This window comes from Saccoglossus kowalevskii, chromosome 13 (assembly GCF_978046115.1).
Source record: "Saccoglossus kowalevskii chromosome 13, keSacKowa6.1, whole genome shotgun sequence".
NCBI classification, from domain to species: Eukaryota; Metazoa; Hemichordata; class Enteropneusta; family Harrimaniidae; genus Saccoglossus; species Saccoglossus kowalevskii.
This window is the reverse complement of record NC_140653.1, coordinates 36,044,516-36,066,812: the sequence shown is the minus strand read 5'-3', so window position 1 is coordinate 36,066,812 and position 22,297 is coordinate 36,044,516. Positions and strand designations below refer to the sequence as shown.

Here is a 22,297-nt window from a genome sequence, read left to right as displayed (position 1 = left end):
CGTCGATATTTATAGGTGGGGAGTGACAACAGATACAGTACGTCTATATTTATAGGTAGGGAGGGAGTGTCAACAGATACAGTACGTCTATATTTATAGGTGGGCAAGGAGTGTCAACAGATACAGTACGTCTATATTTATAGGTAGGGAGGGAGTGTCAACAGACACAGTACGTCTATATTTATAGGTGGGCAAGGAGTGTCAACAGATACAGTACGTCTATATTTATAGGTAGGGAAGGGGTGTCAACAAATACAGTATTTCCATATTTATAGGTAGGGAGGGAGTGTCAACAAATACAGTACGTCTATATTTATAGGTATGGAAGGAGTGTCAACAGATACAGTACGTCTATATTTATAGGTAGGGAGGGAGTGTCAAGAAATACAGTACGTCTATATTTATAGGTAGGGAGGGAGTGTCAACAGATACAGTACGTCTATATTTACAGGTAGGGAGGGAGTGTAAACAAATACAGTACGTCTATATTTATAGGTAGGGAGGGAGTGTCAACAAATACAGTACGTCCATATTTATAGGTAGGCAAGGAGTGTCAACAGATACAGTACGTCCATATTTATAGGTAGGGAGGGAGTGTCAACAAATACAGTACGTCTATATTTATAGGTGGACAAGGAGTGTCAACAAATACAGTACGTCTATATTTATAGGTAGGGAGGGAGTGTCAACAAATACAGTACGTCTATATTTATAGGTAGGCATGGAGTGTCAACAAATACAGTACGTCCATATTTATAGGTAGGGAGGGAGTGTCAACAAATACAGTACGTCTATATTTATAGGTGGGCAAGGAGTGTCAACAATACAGTACGTCCATATTTATAGGTAGGCAGGGAGTGTCAACAGATACAGTACGTCCATATTTATAGGTAGGGAGGGAGTGTCAACAGATACAGTACGTCTATATTTATAGGTAGGGAGGGAGTGTCAACAGATACAGTACGTCTATATTTATAGGTAGGGAGGGAGTGTCAACAGATACAGTACGTTCATATTTATAGGTAGGCAAGGAGTGTCAACAGATACAGTACGTCTATATTTATAGGTAGGCAAGGAGTGTCAACAAATACAGTACGTCTATATTTATAGATAGGGAGGGAGTGTCAACAAATACAGTACGTCCATATTTATAGGTAGGCAAGGAGTGTCAACAGATACAGTACGTCCATATTTATAGGTAGGGAGGGAGTGTCAACAAATACAGTACGTCTATATTTATAGGTGGACAAGGAGTGTCAACAAATACAGTACGTCTATATTTATAGGTAGGGAGGGAGTGTCAACAAATACAGTACGTCTATATTTATAGGTGGGCATGGAGTGTCAACAAATACAGTACGTCCATATTTATAGGTAGGGAGGGAGTGTCAATAAATACAGTACGTCTATATTTATAGGTGGGCAAGGAGTGTCAACAAATACAGTACGTCTATATTTATAGGTGGGCAAGGAGTGTCAACAAATACAATACGTCTATATTTATAGGTAGGGAGGGAGTGTCAACAAATACAGTACGTCTATATTTATAGGTGGGCAAGGAGTGTCAACAAATACAATACGTCTATATTTATAGGTAGGCAGGGAGTGTCAACAGATACAGTACGTCCATATTTATAGGTAGGGAGGGAGTGTCAACATATACAGTACGTCTATATTTATAGGTAGGGAGGGAGTGTCAACAGATACAGTACGTCTATATTTATAGGTAGGGAGGGAGTGTCAACAAATACAGTACGTCTATATTTATAGGTGGGCAAGGAGTGTCAACAGATACAGTACATTCATATTTATAGGTGGAGGGGGAGTGTCAACAGATACAGACGTCCATATTTATAGGTAGGGAGGGAGTGTCAACAGATACAGTACGTATATATTTATAGGTAGGGAGGGTGTGTCAACAGATACAGTACGTCTATATTTATAGGTAGGGAGGGAGTGACAACAAACACAGTACGTCTATATTTATAGGTAGGGAGGGAGTGTCAACAAATACAGTACGTCTATATTTATAGGTGGGCATGGAGTGTCAACAAATACAGTACGTCCATATTTATAGGTAGGGAGGGAGTGTCAATAAATACAGTACGTCTATATTTATAGGTGGGCAAGGAGTGTCAACAAATACAGTACGTCTATATTTATAGGTGGGCAAGGAGTGTCAACAAATACAATACGTCTATATTTATAGGTAGGGAGGGAGTGTCAACAAATACAGTACGTCTATATTTATAGGTGGGCAAGGAGTGTCAACAAATACAATACGTCTATATTTATAGGTAGGCAGGGAGTGTCAACAGATACAGTACGTCCATATTTATAGGTAGGGAGGGAGTGTCAACATATACAGTACGTCTATATTTATAGGTAGGGAGGGAGTGTCAACAGATACAGTACGTCTATATTTATAGGTAGGGAGGGAGTGTCAACAAATACAGTACGTCTATATTTATAGGTGGGCAAGGAGTGTCAACAAATACAGTACGTCTATATTTATAGGTGGGCAAGGAGTGTCAACAAATACAATACGTCTATATTTATAGGTAGGGAGGGAATGTCAACAAATACAGTACGTCTATATTTATAGGTGGGCAAGGAGTGTCAACAGATACAGTACGTCTATATTTATAGGTAGGGAAGGGGTGTCAACAAATACAGTATTTCCATATTTATAGGTAGGGAGGGAGTGTCAACAAATACAGTACGTCTATATTTATAGGTATGGAAGGAGTGTCAACAGATACAGTACGTCTATATTTATAGGTAGGGAGGGAGTGTCAAGAAATACAGTACGTCTATATTTATAGGTAGGGAGGGAGTGTCAACAGATACAGTACGTCTATATTTATAGGTAGGGAGGGAGTGTAAACAAATACAGTACGTCTATATTTATAGGTAGGGAGGGAGTGTCAACAAATACAGTACGTCCATATTTATAGGTAGGCAAGGAGTGTCAACAGATACAGTACGTCCATATTTATAGGTAGGGAGGGAGTGTCAACAAATACAGTACGTCTATATTTATAGGTGGACAAGGAGTGTCAACAAATACAGTACGTCTATATTTATAGGTAGGGAGGGAGTGTCAACAAATACAGTACGTCTATATTTATAGGTAGGCATGGAGTGTCAACAAATACAGTACGTCCATATTTATAGGTAGGGAGGGAGTGTCAACAAATACAGTACGTCTATATTTATAGGTGGGCAAGGAGTGTCAACAAATACAGTACGTCCATATTTATAGGTAGGCAGGGAGTGTCAACAGATACAGTACGTCCATATTTATAGGTAGGGAGGGAGTGTCAACAGATACAGTACGTCTATATTTATAGGTAGGGAGGGAGTGTCAACAGATACAGTACGTCTATATTTATAGGTAGGGAGGGAGTGTCAACAGATACAGTACGTTCATATTTATAGGTAGGCAAGGAGTGTCAACAGATACAGTACGTCTATATTTATAGGTAGGCAAGGAGTGTCAACAAATACAGTACGTCTATATTTATAGATAGGGAGGGAGTGTCAACAAATACAGTACGTCCATATTTATAGGTAGGCAAGGAGTGTCAACAGATACAGTACGTCCATATTTATAGGTAGGGAGGGAGTGTCAACAAATACAGTACGTCTATATTTATAGGTGGACAAGGAGTGTCAACAAATACAGTACGTCTATATTTATAGGTAGGGAGGGAGTGTCAACAAATACAGTACGTCTATATTTATAGGTGGGCATGGAGTGTCAACAAATACAGTACGTCCATATTTATAGGTAGGGAGGGAGTGTCAATAAATACAGTACGTCTATATTTATAGGTGGGCAAGGAGTGTCAACAAATACAGTACGTCTATATTTATAGGTGGGCAAGGAGTGTCAACAAATACAATACGTCTATATTTATAGGTAGGGAGGGAGTGTCAACAAATACAGTACGTCTATATTTATAGGTGGGCAAGGAGTGTCAACAAATACAATACGTCTATATTTATAGGTAGGCAGGGAGTGTCAACAGATACAGTACGTCCATATTTATAGGTAGGGAGGGAGTGTCAACATATACAGTACGTCTATATTTATAGGTAGGGAGGGAGTGTCAACAGATACAGTACGTCTATATTTATAGGTAGGGAGGGAGTGTCAACAAATACAGTACGTCTATATTTATAGGTGGGCAAGGAGTGTCAACAAATACAGTACGTCTATATTTATAGGTGGGCAAGGAGTGTCAACAAATACAATACGTCTATATTTATAGGTAGGGAGGGAATGTCAACAAATACAGTACGTCTATATTTATAGGTGGGCAAGGAGTGTCAACAAATACAGTACGTCTATATTTATAAGTAGGGAGGGAGTGTCAACAAATACAGTACGTCGATATTTATAGGTGGGGAGTGACAACATATACAGTACGTCTATATTTATAGGTAGGGAGGGAGTGTCAACAAATACAGTACGTCCATATTTATAGGTGGGGAGTGACAACAGATATAGCGTGCCCATAATTATCATGTACTTTGTTAGGTAATAAATGTATACCATGCAACCACATTTGTGACGTAACAATAGTGTGCCGAGCAGTGTTTATTTCTCATAATGAACGGAATACCAGACCATTATCTGAGATTTTCGTAACTTATATTATCACATAATATTTTATTTTATTGAAAAAAACAAACCCGAAACTGTATACAAGTCTAATCAAAAGTTATAATCATTTTATAACACTTTTTTGTTGCTTTAGATTTGCATTTTGTACTAGGGTTAGGAACCAGAATGCTGGCGTTCAATCTGAAGGTCAGTCTTATTATGTACCGAGGCTAATGTGTGAAACTCGCTATAGCGATTTGCGAGAAAGCAATTCTAAGAGTGTGTCCCCCTTTGTGCATTGTAATGCTAATTCTCATTCTCTCTAATTCTCATTACAGGGCGCTTTATTTGCAATTGTGTTCGTAACCATGCATGTTTGTTATCCGGGGTCGCCACTACTATACTTTAAGTGCCTGTTGACAGAGTGACCAACTGTTAATGAGCGTCGTGTTGTGCCATAATTGCATTGTTGTTGTGTCCTTTCTACAGATATGGTTGCGATAAATATGAATTTAGTCGGTTTGCTGTTTGCTTTTCTGGTGTTCTTCCAGGTGGCTTCATCGGAAGGTCAGTATTAAATGTCAGATTCAACAACTTTCGCACAAATATTTGAACTTCACTTACAATGATGGGCGTTTCCATGCAAGCTATGCAATAGAGAGCCACTGTATGTATGTGTTTCTCTGCGGTGTACGCACACCAGCAACTAGATCAAACCTGTGAACTGATTATTGACGTTGAGTTAAATTTCACATACATGGGGGGGGGGGAATCCAGTGTCTGGCAAATGGTGGTGTGTATGGACCGAATTAAAATGAGCTTCACTGGTTTTGTAACTTATGATCATGTTGTCGTGATTTGTATAGTGTTAAACACCGCAGTCACGTAGCGGGCACTCAAGGAAGGACATTTACTTGTGCAAAGTCATTTATGATATCAGTCTTGTATCTACAATCCCGATGTGACGATTGTAATTCTATATAGAGATGTGGTAATTGACAACGCTGCCAAATATTCACATAGGTCATATATATAAATTTGCGTCATTCACAATAAAATATATTCACTTAGCGTGGCTATACTTACTTTACTAGTACTAAAACTAATGTCATGTGAAATTATAACGACACCAATCCTGGTCGATAAATGCATCGTATCTATGACGTCACGAAGCAATTTGTTTACCGAAATGTCACTATCTGCATCCTATGACCTAATTAGACACATTCGGCACGTTCAAGCTCCCACTAGTGTTACAGTACGGCTCATACCACAAGGATCATTCTTTTGTGTAAACGATCCATTATGCAGGAGGGGTAGATAAAAGACAAACTATATCTGGTAATACTATCTTTGATAATATATTTATTTCTGCCCCCTCTGCTCATACAAATAATTGGTCTCAATTTACGTTTGATTGAATAGTGGACTCGGTGAAAAATTACTTTAGGGGCGAAATCTGCAATCGATAATCATACTTGAACTAAAATATATCCTTTTCTCAGCGAATCTTAAAAAGGCCACGGGTTCTAAATTTAAAAGCGTCTCAGAGGTCTGTTAATTTATATTACCGGGGTTATTATGTATACGTTTATCTAGAACTCGGTGATTAAGGTGTGTTTCAAAGTTCCTATGTACACACTTATCTAATCATATTTAGTGTATAGATACATACTAGTACACTAACACTGAAATACACTGTAATAAACTGGCATCATTTCGTCTCAGTCTTATTGTATATGCTGTCCGAATATATTTACTCAGCCCCCTCCATTGTCCGATGTAGGTATTCATTGACGTGACTATTTACTTGGTGGTGTGGCGGAATGCAACTCATCTTCTAATGAAACATTACAAATATTCGTTATAATAGAGGGAGTTTAGGCCCCTGTTAATCGGAAATACGACTAAATCGTTGTTCTGTGTAATATGTAGCAAACCATTATAACACGCTCTAAATATTGTGACAATTATAAGCATAGTGGAGTAAACACAAATGAACAATACCACGCGCTGAAACAATTATCAGTCCGATTAAACTGGGCAGTATTCGGGGATATTTCACGGACGCACGAGAAAGATTGCATGTGAACCAGCAATATTTAATGTTTTCAATTTCATCTCATGCGTACCACTGCACATAGCGTTCTCAATATTTCGACATTTAGAGATATTACAATTGAAATAAAGAACCCCACACTGTCCATTATTACGTGATAGCAGGCCCGGACAATGATGTTCGCTTAAATAGAGGACTCGACTCTGTATTTTATGTATGACAAATTTCATTATAACACATCGCTCGTTAATACTGTACTGTAATTGGTACTGATATCGATGGTCCGCCTCGAAAGACTGGACGATTTAGCTTCAGTTCAGAAAAGAACATGACACACTAGTAGAAAATAAAGATGCACCGAAGACGAAGGACGCAATCAGCTTTTCTAGAAGCGTCTTTATATCGTTTTGTGGAGAAATCGGGACACCGCTAGCAGACATCGAGAAGAAGACGGCAGATGATCTATACACGTTCCTAGTATGAACGTGTAATGTGTTATAAAACACACATTGCATGGCCACGAGGGCACTAGTATACGTCTGTTTTCCCCTCGGGGTTGTGGGGTAGTGCCCTCATTGCCATGCAATATGTGCTTAATAGACCATACCGTGTTCTAACACGTTTCCAACATTTAAATGATACTTGGTGCCTCATTAGACTGTTTATACGATGTGTGTTGAAAAATGTTTATTTCCATGTGCAATATCTATTTGCCAGACTCACACCAACAAAAATAAGACCGCGCGCATACACATAGGGTAAATGTGTTACGTGCTGAAAGTCACAGCCTCGTTTCTGTAGGTCACAACAAGTCCACGTCATCAAACTGACATTTTGTATAGACTAGGTTAGTAAACAAGCGTCAACCGGACAAAGCAAAGAATGCAAGTTCAATCCATTCAAGTTACTTTCTCTTGTTTTCAAGTTCTTGTTATGTTTCTTTTATGCATTGTGAACGCACTTAACTGAGCAGACATTGCATTCCAGCGTTGTTATATATCATTTATGAACAGAAGTGATATTTGGATATTTGACAAATGCGGGGAGGGGTTACCTGCTCGTATACTCATATTGAAAATCAGCATACGTTATTAGAGTTTTTCCCGGTGTATCATCCAGACACAACAACTTAGTTGCCTCCATTGACATAAGCAAGTTAACAACTTCGGTAACCACGATGTTACACAGAATATTATCTGTAACATATTTGCAAGATATAAGATTATCAGGAACATCGACATTTTACAAAACAGACTGAAAATATATATTTCACTAGAAGTATCCGCAGTTATGCTGTTTAGAGTAATAGTAGTGAATAGTGGTAAAGAGCAGTCAGACATTACAAGATGGTGGACAAACTTTAATATACCCATAATATGATGACATCACAGATATTGCGTAATGAAAGCCTCGATCACAAAATAATGTTACAAGCTTGTATTAGTTCGTAATGGCTTGTGTATATATACATATATATGCGATCACGACAACTACTACATTGTACACATGACCAGAAACGTTTGCAGATAACTGCAATTCACCCCAAATTAGTTTTCGTCTGAAGGATGTTTCGAACAAATAACTTCGTGCATGACTTCAGAGATTATGCATACTTTCACGTTTCAGTGGAATTCTGTATGCAGTGGACGCACAAATACAATTATACATGACTTGTCATCCGTAGAACCATTGAATGGCACTGCCTACTACACCTATCTTATATCTTAGAGACACTGCCGAAATGCACCTTGGTCCGTCACCATAACTGCAGGGTCACTAATTCATGACACATTTTCGGCTGCACCGATTCGCGATAACGCTCATCCGTGTTAAATTGGGGAATGACCATTTATTATTCCTGAGGGGGTCGGGCAAAACAGAGGGGTCAGCATATTTTACAACTGAATATATTTAAATATAATACAATAAAAATATACATATAGAAAGTATTTTGTTAACAGATGTAAAATAATAAAAATAAAAATAAACATGAAATGTCAGTATATGCAAATCTCTTGTGTTTAAAATATTTGTAAATATAATAAAAAGAAGTATCCATTATTGCAATACATTATTGCAAAACAGGTCTTAATAAAGCTGACAGTCCAACTGCACTGCCGCCTAAACCACTGGCAACAGACTTCAACATCACAAGGAGCAACATCCTCATTGCCACTAACACAAGTGGTATTAGACCCACTACGATCACTAGTGACAATATCATCACGACCATCCACACCACAGCACCACTGCTATCCCCAGTAACAACATCATTATTACACCCAAGAAAACTGGCATTGGACCCACTACCATCGTTAGTACCAACGTCACCACTGTCACCTACACCAGACCTGCTGCCACTACATGTGTTCCTACCAACATCATCACTACCACCTACACCACAGGCACCAGCCCAACTGCTATCACCAGTAACAAAATCTTTATTGCCACCAACAAAGGCGGCACCAGACCCACTACCATCGTTAGTACCATCGTTACCACTGTCACCTACATCAGACCTGCTGCCACTACATGTGTTCCTACCAACATCATCACTACCATCTACACCACAGGCATCAGCCCAACTGCTATCACCAGTAACAAAATCTTTATTGCCACCAACAAAGGCGGCACCAGACCCACTACCATCGTTAGTACCAACATCACCACTGTCACCTACACCAGACCTGCTGCCACTACATGTGGTCCTACCATTATCATCACTACCTCCACAGTCATCATATATACTGCTATCTCCAATAAAAAAATCTTCAAAATCATCAGGATCAAGATTAGCATTTTTATCTTCACTACATGTACTGCCTTCTCACAAATGACTTTCAAATGAATGAAACATGAAACTGTGCTCCTCATATAACTTTAACATTTGAGTTTTTGCTACACCATGAAAAACCCCTTTTTCTAAAATGTGTGCTAAAAAGGGCAAATTTCGTTTTGTCATTCTAAAGTTAATTGCAGCAGTAAGAAGCTCATAGATCTTTTGTTTTGACATTTCATTGATATCAGTAGGGAAACACTTCTGTGCTATATCGTTAGCATTTGTAGGAGACGCATAACCCCATTTGAAAATCTGTCCTTTCTTCGTTTTTTAGCCTTTCGTCTGTTTTCTTTTTTATTCCTCTCATTAAATAATTTTCACAAGTATTTTTGTTTCTTTATATATACATGTAAAAGATCAATAACAATACATGAAAATATACATATATATAGGGCTGCTGCAAATTTTTCATTTTTTCTAAAGGGGGCACCCTCCTTAACAACATTATTACATTATTTTTGAAAAAAGCACCGCCCCCCTCTCTAGGAATAATAAATGGATATTCCCTTACATTAATCATTTATTCATTATGTTAGTATGTTTATATATTTATTAATTGCAGACTTAGCGTTTTGGAAAGAAAAAGCAGCACGTGACATTCGAAGAGCTCAGCGACTGAAAATTAAGAATAAAGTAGCTAAAAATGTTGTGTTGTTTTTGGGAGATGGTAACAGTATCAGTACTATTACAGCCACTAGAATCTACAAAGGACAACTACAGCAGGGAGCAAGTGGAGAAGAGTATGAACTATTTTATGAGAGGTTTCCCAATGTAGGATTGGCAAAGGTGTGTATAATACGTGAATAAATGATTGATTTGCTGAATGAATGAATGAATGAATGAATTAATTAATTAATTAATTAATTAATATTTTCTATTATTTTCAGAAGACTTTTTCTGAACATTATTCCGTCATCGCGTTGTAACATGTTAATTACTACTTACAGATATAAACGCAAATACGATATATTTTGTTGTTGTAGACATACTGCGCAGATCGTCAAGTTCCTGATTCAGCAGCGTCTGGCACCGCATATCTATGCGGGGTGAAAACAAACTATAACACCATAGGTATGGACGATAGAGTTGAGTTTGGTAACTGTACGCAAGATAATCCAAACGAATACGCAGTGGATTCCATACTCAAAATAGCACAGGATGCAGGTAATAATAATATCTGTATCATGTTCACTCTGAATTTACAATAAAGTAATAACATATCTAGAATAAATGTAATGTAATGTTGATTCGAACACATATATTTTGGGATTGACCAACAGAATTTCTGGGACGGGAGATGGTAGGAAAACTATACTTTTTATTCACTTAGTTTTTAGCTTAATTTGTTTTAAAATCATAATTACTGCAATGTCCTTTTTTCTACTAATTGTCACAATTATCTCTGTACAGAATGCTTTCTCTAAATATACTATTCCCAGTATTTGTAATGATTAATCTCCTCTTTATCAGTTCCCTCGTTTTGAAGGGTTAATCATTATATTGGGGGAAATTACGGAAGACCAAACCCTATATTGAATACAAATTAGGTCATACGACGTCACATAATACCAACAATAGTTTAACATTGTAAATTGTTGAAATTATTCCTATTTATTGTTTTGACTGGTATATTAAAATGTATAATCCATGTTTATTGTTTTGATTGGTAATTGAAAAATGTATTATTTCTATTCATTGTTTTGACTGGTAATTGAAAAATGTATTACTTTTATTCATTATTTTGACTAGTAATTGAAAAATGTATTATTTCTATTCATTGTTTTGACTGGTAATTGAAAAATGTATTATTTCTATTCATTGTTTTGACTGGTAATTGAAAAATGTATTACTTCTATTCATTATTTTGACTGGTAACTAAAAAAATGTATTATTTCTATTCATTGTTTTGACTAATAATTGAAAAATGTAATATTTCTGTTTATTGTTTTGACTGGTAATTGAAAAATGTATTATTCATATTCATTGTTTTGACTGGTAACTCGACTCGAGTTGGATTAACATAGTGTGCAATTCACGAGTACGTGGATTAGTTCTGAATCATTGAAATATTATCATAGATGTTTCGAATCAAGAAATGTTTTTGATATAATTGAATCAATAACACTCAATAATAACGGTAAAATAGTTCCTACTAGCTCCATGCACAAAGTTAACCACTTAACGCCACGTTGCTTACAGGTAAAGCTACAGGTATTGTGACTACAACCAGGATAACCCACGCCACGCCGGCTTGCACGTATGCTCATGCCGCTAGTCGGTACTGGGAAGGTGACGATAACATGCCAAAGGAAGAAAGAGACAAAGGTTGTAAAGATATCGCATGGCAATTGGTTAACGAACTGCCTGGTAGAAACATGCGGGTAAGAATTACACACGTAATTGTAACCCATTTCACAGAGTTACACCATCACTTAAATTACGTAACAAATGTGGTGGATGGTTCTGCAAATAGTTTTAAAATTTGATATGCAATTTTACAATATTACCTCCATAGGACAGAGTCAAATAAATGATCTGCCATATTGGCTCAAAGGCCACGTACTCGAATAATCAGAGCGTAGTCAGGTTTGGCTGATTCCATTAGAAGTTTGAGTAATGCCACCAGGTTTGGCTGATTCCATTAGAAGTTTGAGTAATGCCACCAGGTTTGGCTGATTCCATTATAAGTTTGAATAATGCCACCAGGTTTGGCTGATTCCATTAGAAGTTTGAGTAATGCCATCAGGTTTGGTTGGTTCCATTAGAAGTTTCGGTAATGCCACCAGGTTTGGCTAATCCTATTAGAAATTTGAGTAATGCCACCAGGTTTGGCTGATTCCATTAGAAATTTGAGTAATGCCATCAGGTTTGGCTGATTCTATTAGAAGTTTGAGTAATGCCACCAGGTTTGGCTGATACCATTATAAGTTTCGGTAATGCCAAAAGGTTTGGCTAATTCCATTAGAAATTTGAGTAATGCCACCAGGTTTGGCTGATTCCATTAGAAGTTTGAGTAATGCCATCAGGTTTGGTTGGTTCCATTAGAAGTTTTGGTAATGCCATCAGGTTTGGCTAATTCCATTAGAAATTTGAGTAATGCCACCAGGTTTGGCTGAGCCCATTAGAAATTTGAGTAATGCCATCAGGTTTGGCTGATTCCATTAGAATTTGAGTAATGCCATCAGGTTTGGCTGATTCTATTAGAAGTTTGAGTAATGCCACCAGGTTTGGCTGATTCCATTAGAATTTGAGTAATGCCATCAGGTTTGGCTGATTCTATTAGAAGTTTGAGTAATGCCACCAGGTTTGGCTGATTCCATTAGAAGTTTGAGTAATGCCACCAGGTTTGGCTGATTCCATTAGAAGTTTGAGTAATGCCACCAGGTTTGGCTGATTCCATTATAAGTTTGAATAATGCCACCAGGTTTGGCTGATTCCATTAGAAGTTTGAGTAATGCCATCAGGTTTGGTTGGTTCCATTAGAAGTTTCGGTAATGCCACCAGGTTTGGCTAATCCTATTAGAAATTTGAGTAATGCCACCAGGTTTGGCTGATTCCATTAGAAATTTGAGTAATGCCATCAGGTTTGGCTGATTCTATTAGAAGTTTGAGTAATGCCACCAGGTTTGGCTGATACCATTATAAGTTTCGGTAATGCCAAAAGGTTTGGCTAATTCCATTAGAAATTTGAGTAATGCCACCAGGTTTGGCTGATTCCATTAGAAGTTTGAGTAATGCCATCAGGTTTGGTTGGTTCCATTAGAAGTTTTGGTAATGCCATCAGGTTTGGCTAATTCCATTAGAAATTTGAGTAATGCCACCAGGTTTGGCTGAGCCCATTAGAAATTTGAGTAATGCCATCAGGTTTGGCTGATTCCATTAGAATTTGAGTAATGCCATCAGGTTTGGCTGATTCTATTAGAAGTTTGAGTAATGCCACCAGGTTTGGCTGATTCCATTAGAATTTGAGTAATGCCATCAGGTTTGGCTGATTCTATTAGAAATTTGAGTAATGCCGTATGGTTTGGCTGTTTCCATTAGAAGTTTGAGTAATGCCACCAGTTTTGGCTGATTCCATTAGAAGTTTGAGTAATGCCATCAGGTTTGGCTGATTCTATTAGAAATTTGAGTAATGCCGTATGGTTTGGCTGTTTCCATTAGAAGTTTGAGTAATGCCACCAGTTTTGGCTGATTCCATTAGAAGTTTGAGTAATGCCATCAGTTTTGGCTGATACCATTAGAAGTTTGAGTAATGCCACCAGGTTTGGCTGATTCCATTAGAATTTGAGTAATGCCATCAGGTTTGGCTGATTCTATTAGAAGTTTGAGTAATGCCACCAGGTTTGGCTGATTCCATTAGAATTTGAGTAATGCCATCAGGTTTGGCTGATTCTATTAGAAATTTGAGTAATGCCACCAGGTTTGGCTGAGCCCATTAGAAATTTGAGTAATGCCATCAGGTTTGGCTGATTCCATTAGAATTTGAGTAATGCCATCAGGTTTGGCTGATTCTATTAGAAGTTTGAGTAATGCCACCAGGTTTGGCTGATACCATTAGAAGTTTGAGTAATGCCACCAGGTTTGGCTGATTCCATTAGAAGTTTGAGTAATGCCATATGGTTTGGCTGTTTCCATTAGAAGTTTGAGTAATGCCACCAGTTTTGACTGATTCCGTTAGAAGTTTGAGTAATGCCATCAGGTTTGGCTGATTCCATTAGATGTTTGAGTAATGCCATCATGTTTGGCTGATACCATTAGAAGTTTATGTAATGCCACCAGGTTTGGCTAATCCTATTAAAAGTTTGAGTAATGCCACCAGGTTTGGCTGATTCCATTAGAAGTTTGAGTAATGCCATATGGTTTGGCTGTTTCCATTAGAAGTTTGAGTAATGCCACCAGTTTTGGCTGATTCCATTAGAAGTTTGAGTAATGCCATCAGGTTTGGCTGATTCCATTAGAAGTTTGAGTAATGCCATATGGTTTGGCTGTTTCCATTAGAAGTTTGAGTAATGCCACCAGTTTTGGCTGATTCCATTAGAAGTTTGAGTAATGCCATCAGGTTTGGCTGATTCCATTAGAAGTTTGAGTAATGCCATCAGTTTGGTTGGTTCCATTAGAAGTTTCGGTAATGCCACCAGGTTTGGCTAATCCTATTAGAAATTTGAGTAATGCCACCAGGTTTGGCTGATTCCATTAGAAATTTGAGTAATGCCATCAGGTTTGGCTAATTTTATTATAAGTTTGAATAATGCCACCAGGTTTGGCTGATTCCATTAGAAGTTTGAGTAATGCCATCAGGTTTGGTTGGTTCCATTAGAAGTTTCGGTAATGCCACCCGGTTTGGCTAATCCTATTAGAAGTTTGAGTAATGCCACCGGGTTTGGCTGATTCCATTAGAAATTTGAGTAATGCCACCAGGTTTTGCTGATTCCATTAGAAGTTTGAGTAATGCCACTAGGTTTGGCTAATCCTATTAAAAGTTTGAGTAATGCCTCCAGGTTTGGCTGATTCCATTAGAAGTTTGAGTAATGCCATCAGTTTTGGCTGATTCCATTAGAAGTTTGAGTAATGCCATCAGGTTTGGTTGGTTCCATTCGAAGTTTCGGTAATGCCATCAGGTTTGGCTAATTCCATTAGAAATTTGAGTAATGCCACCAGGTTTGGCTGAGCCCATTAGAAATTTGAGTAATGCCATCAGGTTTGGCTGATTCCATTAGAATTTGAGTAATGCCTTCAGGTTTGGCTGATTCTATTAGAAGTTTGAGTAATGCCACCAGGTTTGGCTGATTCCATTAGAAGTTTCGGTAATGCCAAAAGGTGTGGCTGATTCCATTAGAAGTTTGAGTAATGCCATATGGTTTGGCTGTTTCTATTAGAAGTTTGAGTAATGCCACCAGTTTTGGCTGATTCCATTAGAAGTTTGAGTAATGCCATCAGGTTTGGCTGATTCCATTAGATGTTTGAGTAATGCCATCATGTTTGGCTGATACCATTAGAAGTTTATGTAATGCCACCAGGTTTGGCTAATCCTATTAAAAGTTTGAGTAATGCCACCAGGTTTGGCTGATTCCATTAGAAGTTTGAGTAATGCCATCAGTTTTGGCTGATTCCATTAGAAGTTTGAGTAATGCCATCAGGTTTGGTTGGTTCCATTAGAAGTTTCGGTAATGCCATCAGTTTTGGCTAATTCCATTAGAAATTTGAGTAATGCCACCAGGTTTGGCTGAGTCCATTAGAAATTTGAGTAATGCCATCAGGTTTGGCTGATTCCATTAGAAGTTTGAGTAATGCCACCAGGTTTGGCTGATTCCATTAGAAGTTTGAGTAATGCCATATGGTTTGGCTGTTTCCATTAGAAGTTTGAGTAATGCCACCAGTTTTGGCTGATTCCATTAGAAGTTTGAGTAATGCCATCAGGTTTGGCTGATTCCATTAGAAGTTTGAGTAATGCAATCAGGTTTGGCTGATTCCATTAGAAGTTTGAGTAATGCCATATGGTTTGGCTGTTTCCATTAGAAGTTTGAGTAATGCCACCAGTTTTGGCTGACTCCATTAGAAGTTTGAGTAATGCCATCAGGTTTGGCTGATTCCATTAGAAGTTTGAGTAATGCAATCAGGTTTGGTTGGTTCCATTAGAAGTTTCGGTAATGCCACCAGGTTTGGCTAATCCTATTAGAAATTTGAGTAATGCCACCAGGTTTGGCTGATTCCATTAGAAATTTGAGTAATGCCATCAGGTTTGGCTAATCTTATTATAAGTTTGAATAATGCCACCAGGTTTGGCTGATTCCATTAGAAGTTTGAGTAATGCCATCAGGTTTGGTTGGTTCCATTAGAAGTTTCGGTAATGCCACCCGGTTTGGCTAATCCTATTAGAAGTTTGAGTAATGCCACCAGGTTTGGCTGATTCCATTAGAAATTTGAGTAATGCCATGAGGTTTTGCTGATTCCATTAGAAGTTTCGGTAATGCCACTAGGTTTGGCTAATCCTATTAAAAGTTTGAGTAATGCCTCCAGGTTTGGCTGATTCCATTAGAAGTTTGAGTAATGCCATCAGTTTTGGCTGATTCCATTAGAAGTTTGAGTAATGCCATCAGGTTTGGTTGGTTCCATTAGAAGTTTCGGTAATGCCATCAGGTTTGGCTAATTCCATTAGAAGTTTGAGTAATGCCACCAGGTTTTGCTGATTCCATTAGAAGTTTGAGTAATGCCATATGGTTTGGCTATTTCTATTAGAAGTTTGAGTAATGCCACCAGTTTTGGCTGATTCCATTAGAAGTTTGAGTAATGCCATCAGGTTTGGCTGATTCCATTAGATGTTTGAGTAATGCCATCATGTTTGGCTGATACCATTAGAAGTTTATGTAATGCCACCAGGTTTGGCTAATCCTATTAAAAGTTTGAGTAATGCCACCAGGTTTGGCTAATCCTATTAAAAGTTTGAGTAATGCCTCCAGGTTTGGCTGATTCCATTAGAAGTTTGAGTAATGCCATCAGTTTTGGCTGATTCCATTAGAAGTTTGAGTAATGCCATCAGGTTTGGTTGGTTCCATTAGAAGTTTCGGTAATGCCATCAGGTTTGGCTAATTCCATTAGAAGTTTGAGTAATGCCACCAGGTTTTGCTGATTCCATTAGAAGTTTGAGTAATGCCATATGGTTTGGCTATTTCTATTAGAAGTTTGAGTAATGCCACCAGTTTTGGCTGATTCCATTAGAAGTTTGAGTAATGCCATCAGTTTTGGCTGATTCCATTAGAAGTTTGAGTAATGCCGTCAGGTTTGGTTGGTTCCATTAGATGTTTCGGTAATGCCATCAGTTTTGGCTAATTCCATTAGAAATTTGAGTAATGCCACCAGGTTTGGCTGAGCCCATTAGAAATTTGAGTAATGCCATCAGGTTTGGCTGATTCCATTAGAAGTTTGAGTAATGCCACCAGGTTTTGCTGATTCCATTAGAAGTTTGAGTAATGCCATATGGTTTGGCTGTTTCCATTAGAAGTTTGAGTAATGCCACCAGTTTTGACTGATTCCGTTAGAAGTTTGAGTAATGCCATCAGGTTTGGCTGATTCCATTAGATGTTTGAGTAATGCCATCATGTTTGGCTGATACCATTAGAAGTTTATGTAATGCCACCAGGTTTGGCTAATCCTATTAAAAGTTTGAGTAATGCCACCAGGTTTGGCTGATTCCATTAGAAGTTTGAGTAATGCCATCAGTTTTGGCTGATTCCATTAGAAGTTTGAGTAATGCCACCAGGTTTGGCTGATACCATTAGAAGTTTGAGTAATCCCATCAGTTTTGGCTGATTCCATTAGAAGTTTGAGTAATGCCACCAGGTTTGGCTGATTCCATTAGAAGTTTGAGTAATGCCATCAGTTTTGGCTGATTCCATTAGAAGTTTGAGTAATGCCACCAGGTTTGGCTGATACCATTAGAAGTTTCGGTAATGCCAAAAGGTTTGGCTGATTCCATTAGAAGTTTGAGTAATGCCATATGGTTTGGCTGTTTCCATTAGAAGTTTGAGTAATGCCACCAGTTTTGGCTGATTCCATTAGAAGTTTGAGTAATGCCATCAGGTTTGGCTGATTCCATTAGAAGTTTGAGTAATGCCATATGGTTTGGCTGATTCCATTAGAAGTTTGAGTAATGCCACCAGGTTTGGCTGATTCCATTAGAAGTTTGAGTAATGCCATCAGGTTTGGTTGGTTCCATTAGAAGTTTCGGTAATGCCATCAGGTTTGGCTAATTCCATTAGAAATTTGAGTAATGCCACCAGGTTTGGCTGAGCCCATTAGAAATTTGAGTAATGCCATCAGGTTTGGCTGATTCCATTAGAAGTTTGAGTAATGCCACCAGGTTTGGCTGATTCCATTAGAAGTTTGAGTAATGCCACCAGGTTTGGCTGATTCCATTAGAAGTTTGAGTAATGCCACCAGGTTTGGCTGATTCCATTAGAAGTTTGAGTAATGCCACCAGGTTTGGCTGATTCCATTAGAAGTTTGAGTAATGCCATCAGGTTTGGCTGATTCCATTAGAAGTTTGAGTAATGCCACCAGGTTTGGCTGATTCCATTAGAAGTTTGAGTAATGCCACCAGGTTTGGCTGATTCCATTAGAAGTTTGAGTAATGCCACCAGGTTTGGCTGATTCCATTAGAAGTTTGAGTAATGCCATCAGTTTTGGCTGATTCCATTAGAAGTTTGAGTAATGCCACCAGGTTTGGCTGATACCATTAGAAGTTTCGGTAATGCCAAAAGGTTTGGCTGATTCCATTAGAAGTTTGAGTAATGCCATGTGGTTTGGCTGTTTCCATTAGAAGTTTGAGTAATGCCACCAGTTTTGGCTGATTCCATTAGAAGTTTGAGTAATGCCATCAGGTTTGGCTGATTCCATTAGAAGTTTGAGTAATGCCATATGGTTTGGCTGTTTCCATTAGAAGTTTGAGTAATGCCACCAGTTTTGGCTGATTCCATTAGAAGTTTGAGTAATGCCACCAGGTTTGGCTGATTCCATTAGAAGTTTGAGTAATGCCATCAGGTTTGGTTGGTTCCATTAGAAGTTTCGGTAATGCCATCAGGTTTGGCTAATTCCATTAGAAATTTGAGTAATGCCACCAGGTTTGGCTGAGCCCATTAGAAATTTGAGTAATGCCATCAGGTTTGGCTGATTCCATTAGAATTTGAGTAATGCCATCAGGTTTGGCTGATTCTATTAGAAATTTGAGTAATGCCACCAGGTTTGGCTGATACCATTAGAAGTTTCGGTAATGCCATCAGGTTTGGCTAATTCCATTAGAAATTTGAGTAATGCCACCAGGTTTGGCTGAGCCCATTAGAAATTTGAGTAATGCCATCAGGTTTGGCTGATTCCATTAGAATTTGAGTAATGCCATCAGGTTTGGCTGATTCTATTAGAAATTTGAGTAATGCCACCAGGTTTGGCTGATACCATTAGAAGTTTCGGTAATGCCAAAAGGTTTGGCTAATCCTATTAGAAATTTGAGTAATGCCACCAGGTTTGGCTGAGCCCATTAGAAATTTGAGTAATGCCATCAGGTTTGGCTAATTCCATTAGAAATTTGAGTAATGCCACCAGGTTTGGCTGAGCCCATTAGAAATTTGAGTAATGCCATCAGGTTTGGCTGATTCCATTAGAATTTGAGTAATGCCATCAGGTTTGGCTGATTCTATTAGAAATTTGAGTAATGCCACCAGGTTTGGCTGATTCCATTAGAAGTTTGAGTAATGCCAAAAGGTTTGGCTAATCCCATTAGAAATTTGAGTAATGCCACCAGGTTTGGCTGATACCATTAGAAGTTTCGGTAATGCCATCAGGTTTGGCTAATTCCATTAGAAATTTGAGTAATGCCACCAGGTTTGGCTGAGCCCATTAGAAATTTGAGTAATGCCATCAGGTTTGGCTGATTCCATTAGAATTTGAGTAATGCCATCAGGTTTGGCTGATTCTATTAGAAATTTGAGTAATGCCACCAGGTTTGGCTGATACCATTAGAAGTTTCGGTAATGCCAAAAGGTTTGGCTAATTCCATTAGAAATTTGAGTAATGCCACCAGGTTTGGCTGAGCCCATTAGAAATTTGAGTAATGCCATCAGGTTTGGCTGATTCCATTAGAATTTGAGTAATGCCACCAGGTTTGGCTGATTCCATTAGAAGTTTGAGTAATGCCACCAGGTTTGGCTGATTCCATTAGATGTTTGAGTAATGCCATCATGTTTGGCTGATACCATTAGAAGTTTGAGTAATGCCATCAGTTTTGGCTGATACCATTAGAAGTTTGAGTAATGCCACCAGGTTTGGCTGATACCATTAGAAGTTTGAGTAATGCCATCAGTTTTGGCTGATACCATTAGAAGTTTGAGTAATGCCATCAGTTTTGGCTAATTCCATTAGAAGTTTGAGTAATGCCATCAGGTTTGGTTGGTTCCATTAGAAGTTTCGGTAATGCCATCAGTTTTGGCTAATTCCATTAGAAATTTGAGTAATGCCACCAGGTTTGACTGAGTCCATTAGAAATTTGAGTAATGCCATCAGGTTTGGCTGATTCCATTAGAAGTTTGAGTAATGCCACCAGGTTTGGCTGATACCATTAGAAGTTTCGGTAATGCCAAAAGGTTTGGCTAATCCTATTAAAAGTTTGAGTAATGCCACCAGGTTTGGCTGATTCCATTAGAAGTTTGAGTAATGCCATCAGTTTTGGCTGATTCCATTAGAAGTTTGAGTAATGCCATCAGGTTTGGTTGGTTCCATTAGAAGTTTCGGTAATGCCATCAGTTTTGGCTAATTCCATTAGAAATTTGAGTAATGCCACCAGGTTTGACTGAGTCCATTAGAAATTTGAGTAATGCCATCAGGTTTGGCTGATTCCATTAGAAGTTTGAGTAATGCCACCAGGTTTGGCTGATACCATTAGAAGTTTCGGTAATGCCAAAAGGTTTGGCCAATCCCATTAGAAGTTTGAGTAATGCCACCAGGTTTGGCTGATTCTATTAGAAATTTGAGTAATGCCACCAGGTTTGGCTGATTCCATTAGAAGTTTGAGTAATGCCATATGGTTTGGCTGTTTCCATTAGAAGTTTGAGTAATGCCACCAGTTTTGGCTGATTCCATTAGAAGTTTGAGTAATGCCATCAGGTTTGGCTGATTCCATTAGAAGTTTGAGTAATGCCATCAGGTTTGGCTAATTCCATTGAACTGATTGATTTATTACCATAAAATTAACTTATACCTTTTTGACAACTTGGATTATTATTGTTCCCCTTTTTCTTTGTACAGGTAATATTGGGCGGAGGTCGCCAAGAGTTTCTACCCAACTTCACCTCTGACCCAGAAGACAAAGGTAAATTTGGACAACGATTAGACGGGGTTAACTTGGCCGAAACCTGGTTGGCATCAAAACCCGACAACTCTAAATCATTCTTTGTCTGGAACGAAACGTCGTTTGATGACGTCAATCCAGAAAGCGCAGACTATCTTTTGGGTAAGTTCTTTTGTATTGTTGTGAATCAAACTGATCATATGTGTCTTAAATTGAGTTCGTTTGTTTATTCCCAGAAATTAAACTTCAATTTCAGAAAATATTTTCTTAATTTGCGGTAAACCATGCTATTTCTGAATTATTAAACAACCAGCCGTATGTCAGATTTCATCAAGAATCTGATTTTCTATTTTTATTTTCTCGTTTTAAACTGATCTAAGTGTTCTTTCCTAGTATAACACTTATAGAGTTCTGTATTGTTAGGATTGTTTGAGCGAAGTCATATGAACTACGAAGCAAACCGACCCAATGACACTGCCGGAGAGCCGTCTCTTGCCGACATGACAGAAAAGGCCATCAGAATGCTGAAGAAATACAATAAAGGATATTTCTTACTGGTTGAAGGTATTTTCGAATTATTGCTGAGTTCGTAATAAAACAGAGAGATAAAGATATGTTAACACAAATGGGTGATATTGTTATGACATAAATGGGTGATGTTGTTATGACATAAATGGGTGATATTGTTATGACACAAATGAGTGATATTGTTATGACACAAATGGGTGATATTGTTATGACATAATTGGGTGATATTGTTATGACATAAATGGGTGATATTGTTATGACATAAATGAGTGATGTTGTTATGACATAAATGGGTGATATTGTTAAGACATAAATGGGTGATATTCTTATGACATAAATGAGTGATATTGTTATGACATAAATGGGTGATGTTGTTATGACATAAATGGGTGATATTGTTAAGACATAAATGGGTGATATTGT

The 22,297-nt window shown here is 38.1% G+C and overlaps 1 protein-coding gene across 1 annotated transcript in view; it reads left to right on the top strand.

The window, feature by feature from the left end:
- The first annotated feature begins 5,030 nt into the window (after window positions 1-5,030).
- LOC100313548 (alkaline phosphatase) overlaps window positions 5,031-22,297 on the top strand; it is a 31,637-nt gene continuing 14,370 nt past the window's right edge. The window contains 6 exon segments of the mRNA NM_001168027.1: window positions 5,031-5,179; window positions 10,073-10,296; window positions 10,494-10,674; window positions 11,710-11,891; window positions 21,304-21,508; window positions 21,770-21,910. Of these exon segments, the coding sequence (NP_001161499.1) occupies window positions 5,104-5,179; window positions 10,073-10,296; window positions 10,494-10,674; window positions 11,710-11,891; window positions 21,304-21,508; window positions 21,770-21,910 (1,009 nt within the window). The 5' untranslated portion in view covers window positions 5,031-5,103.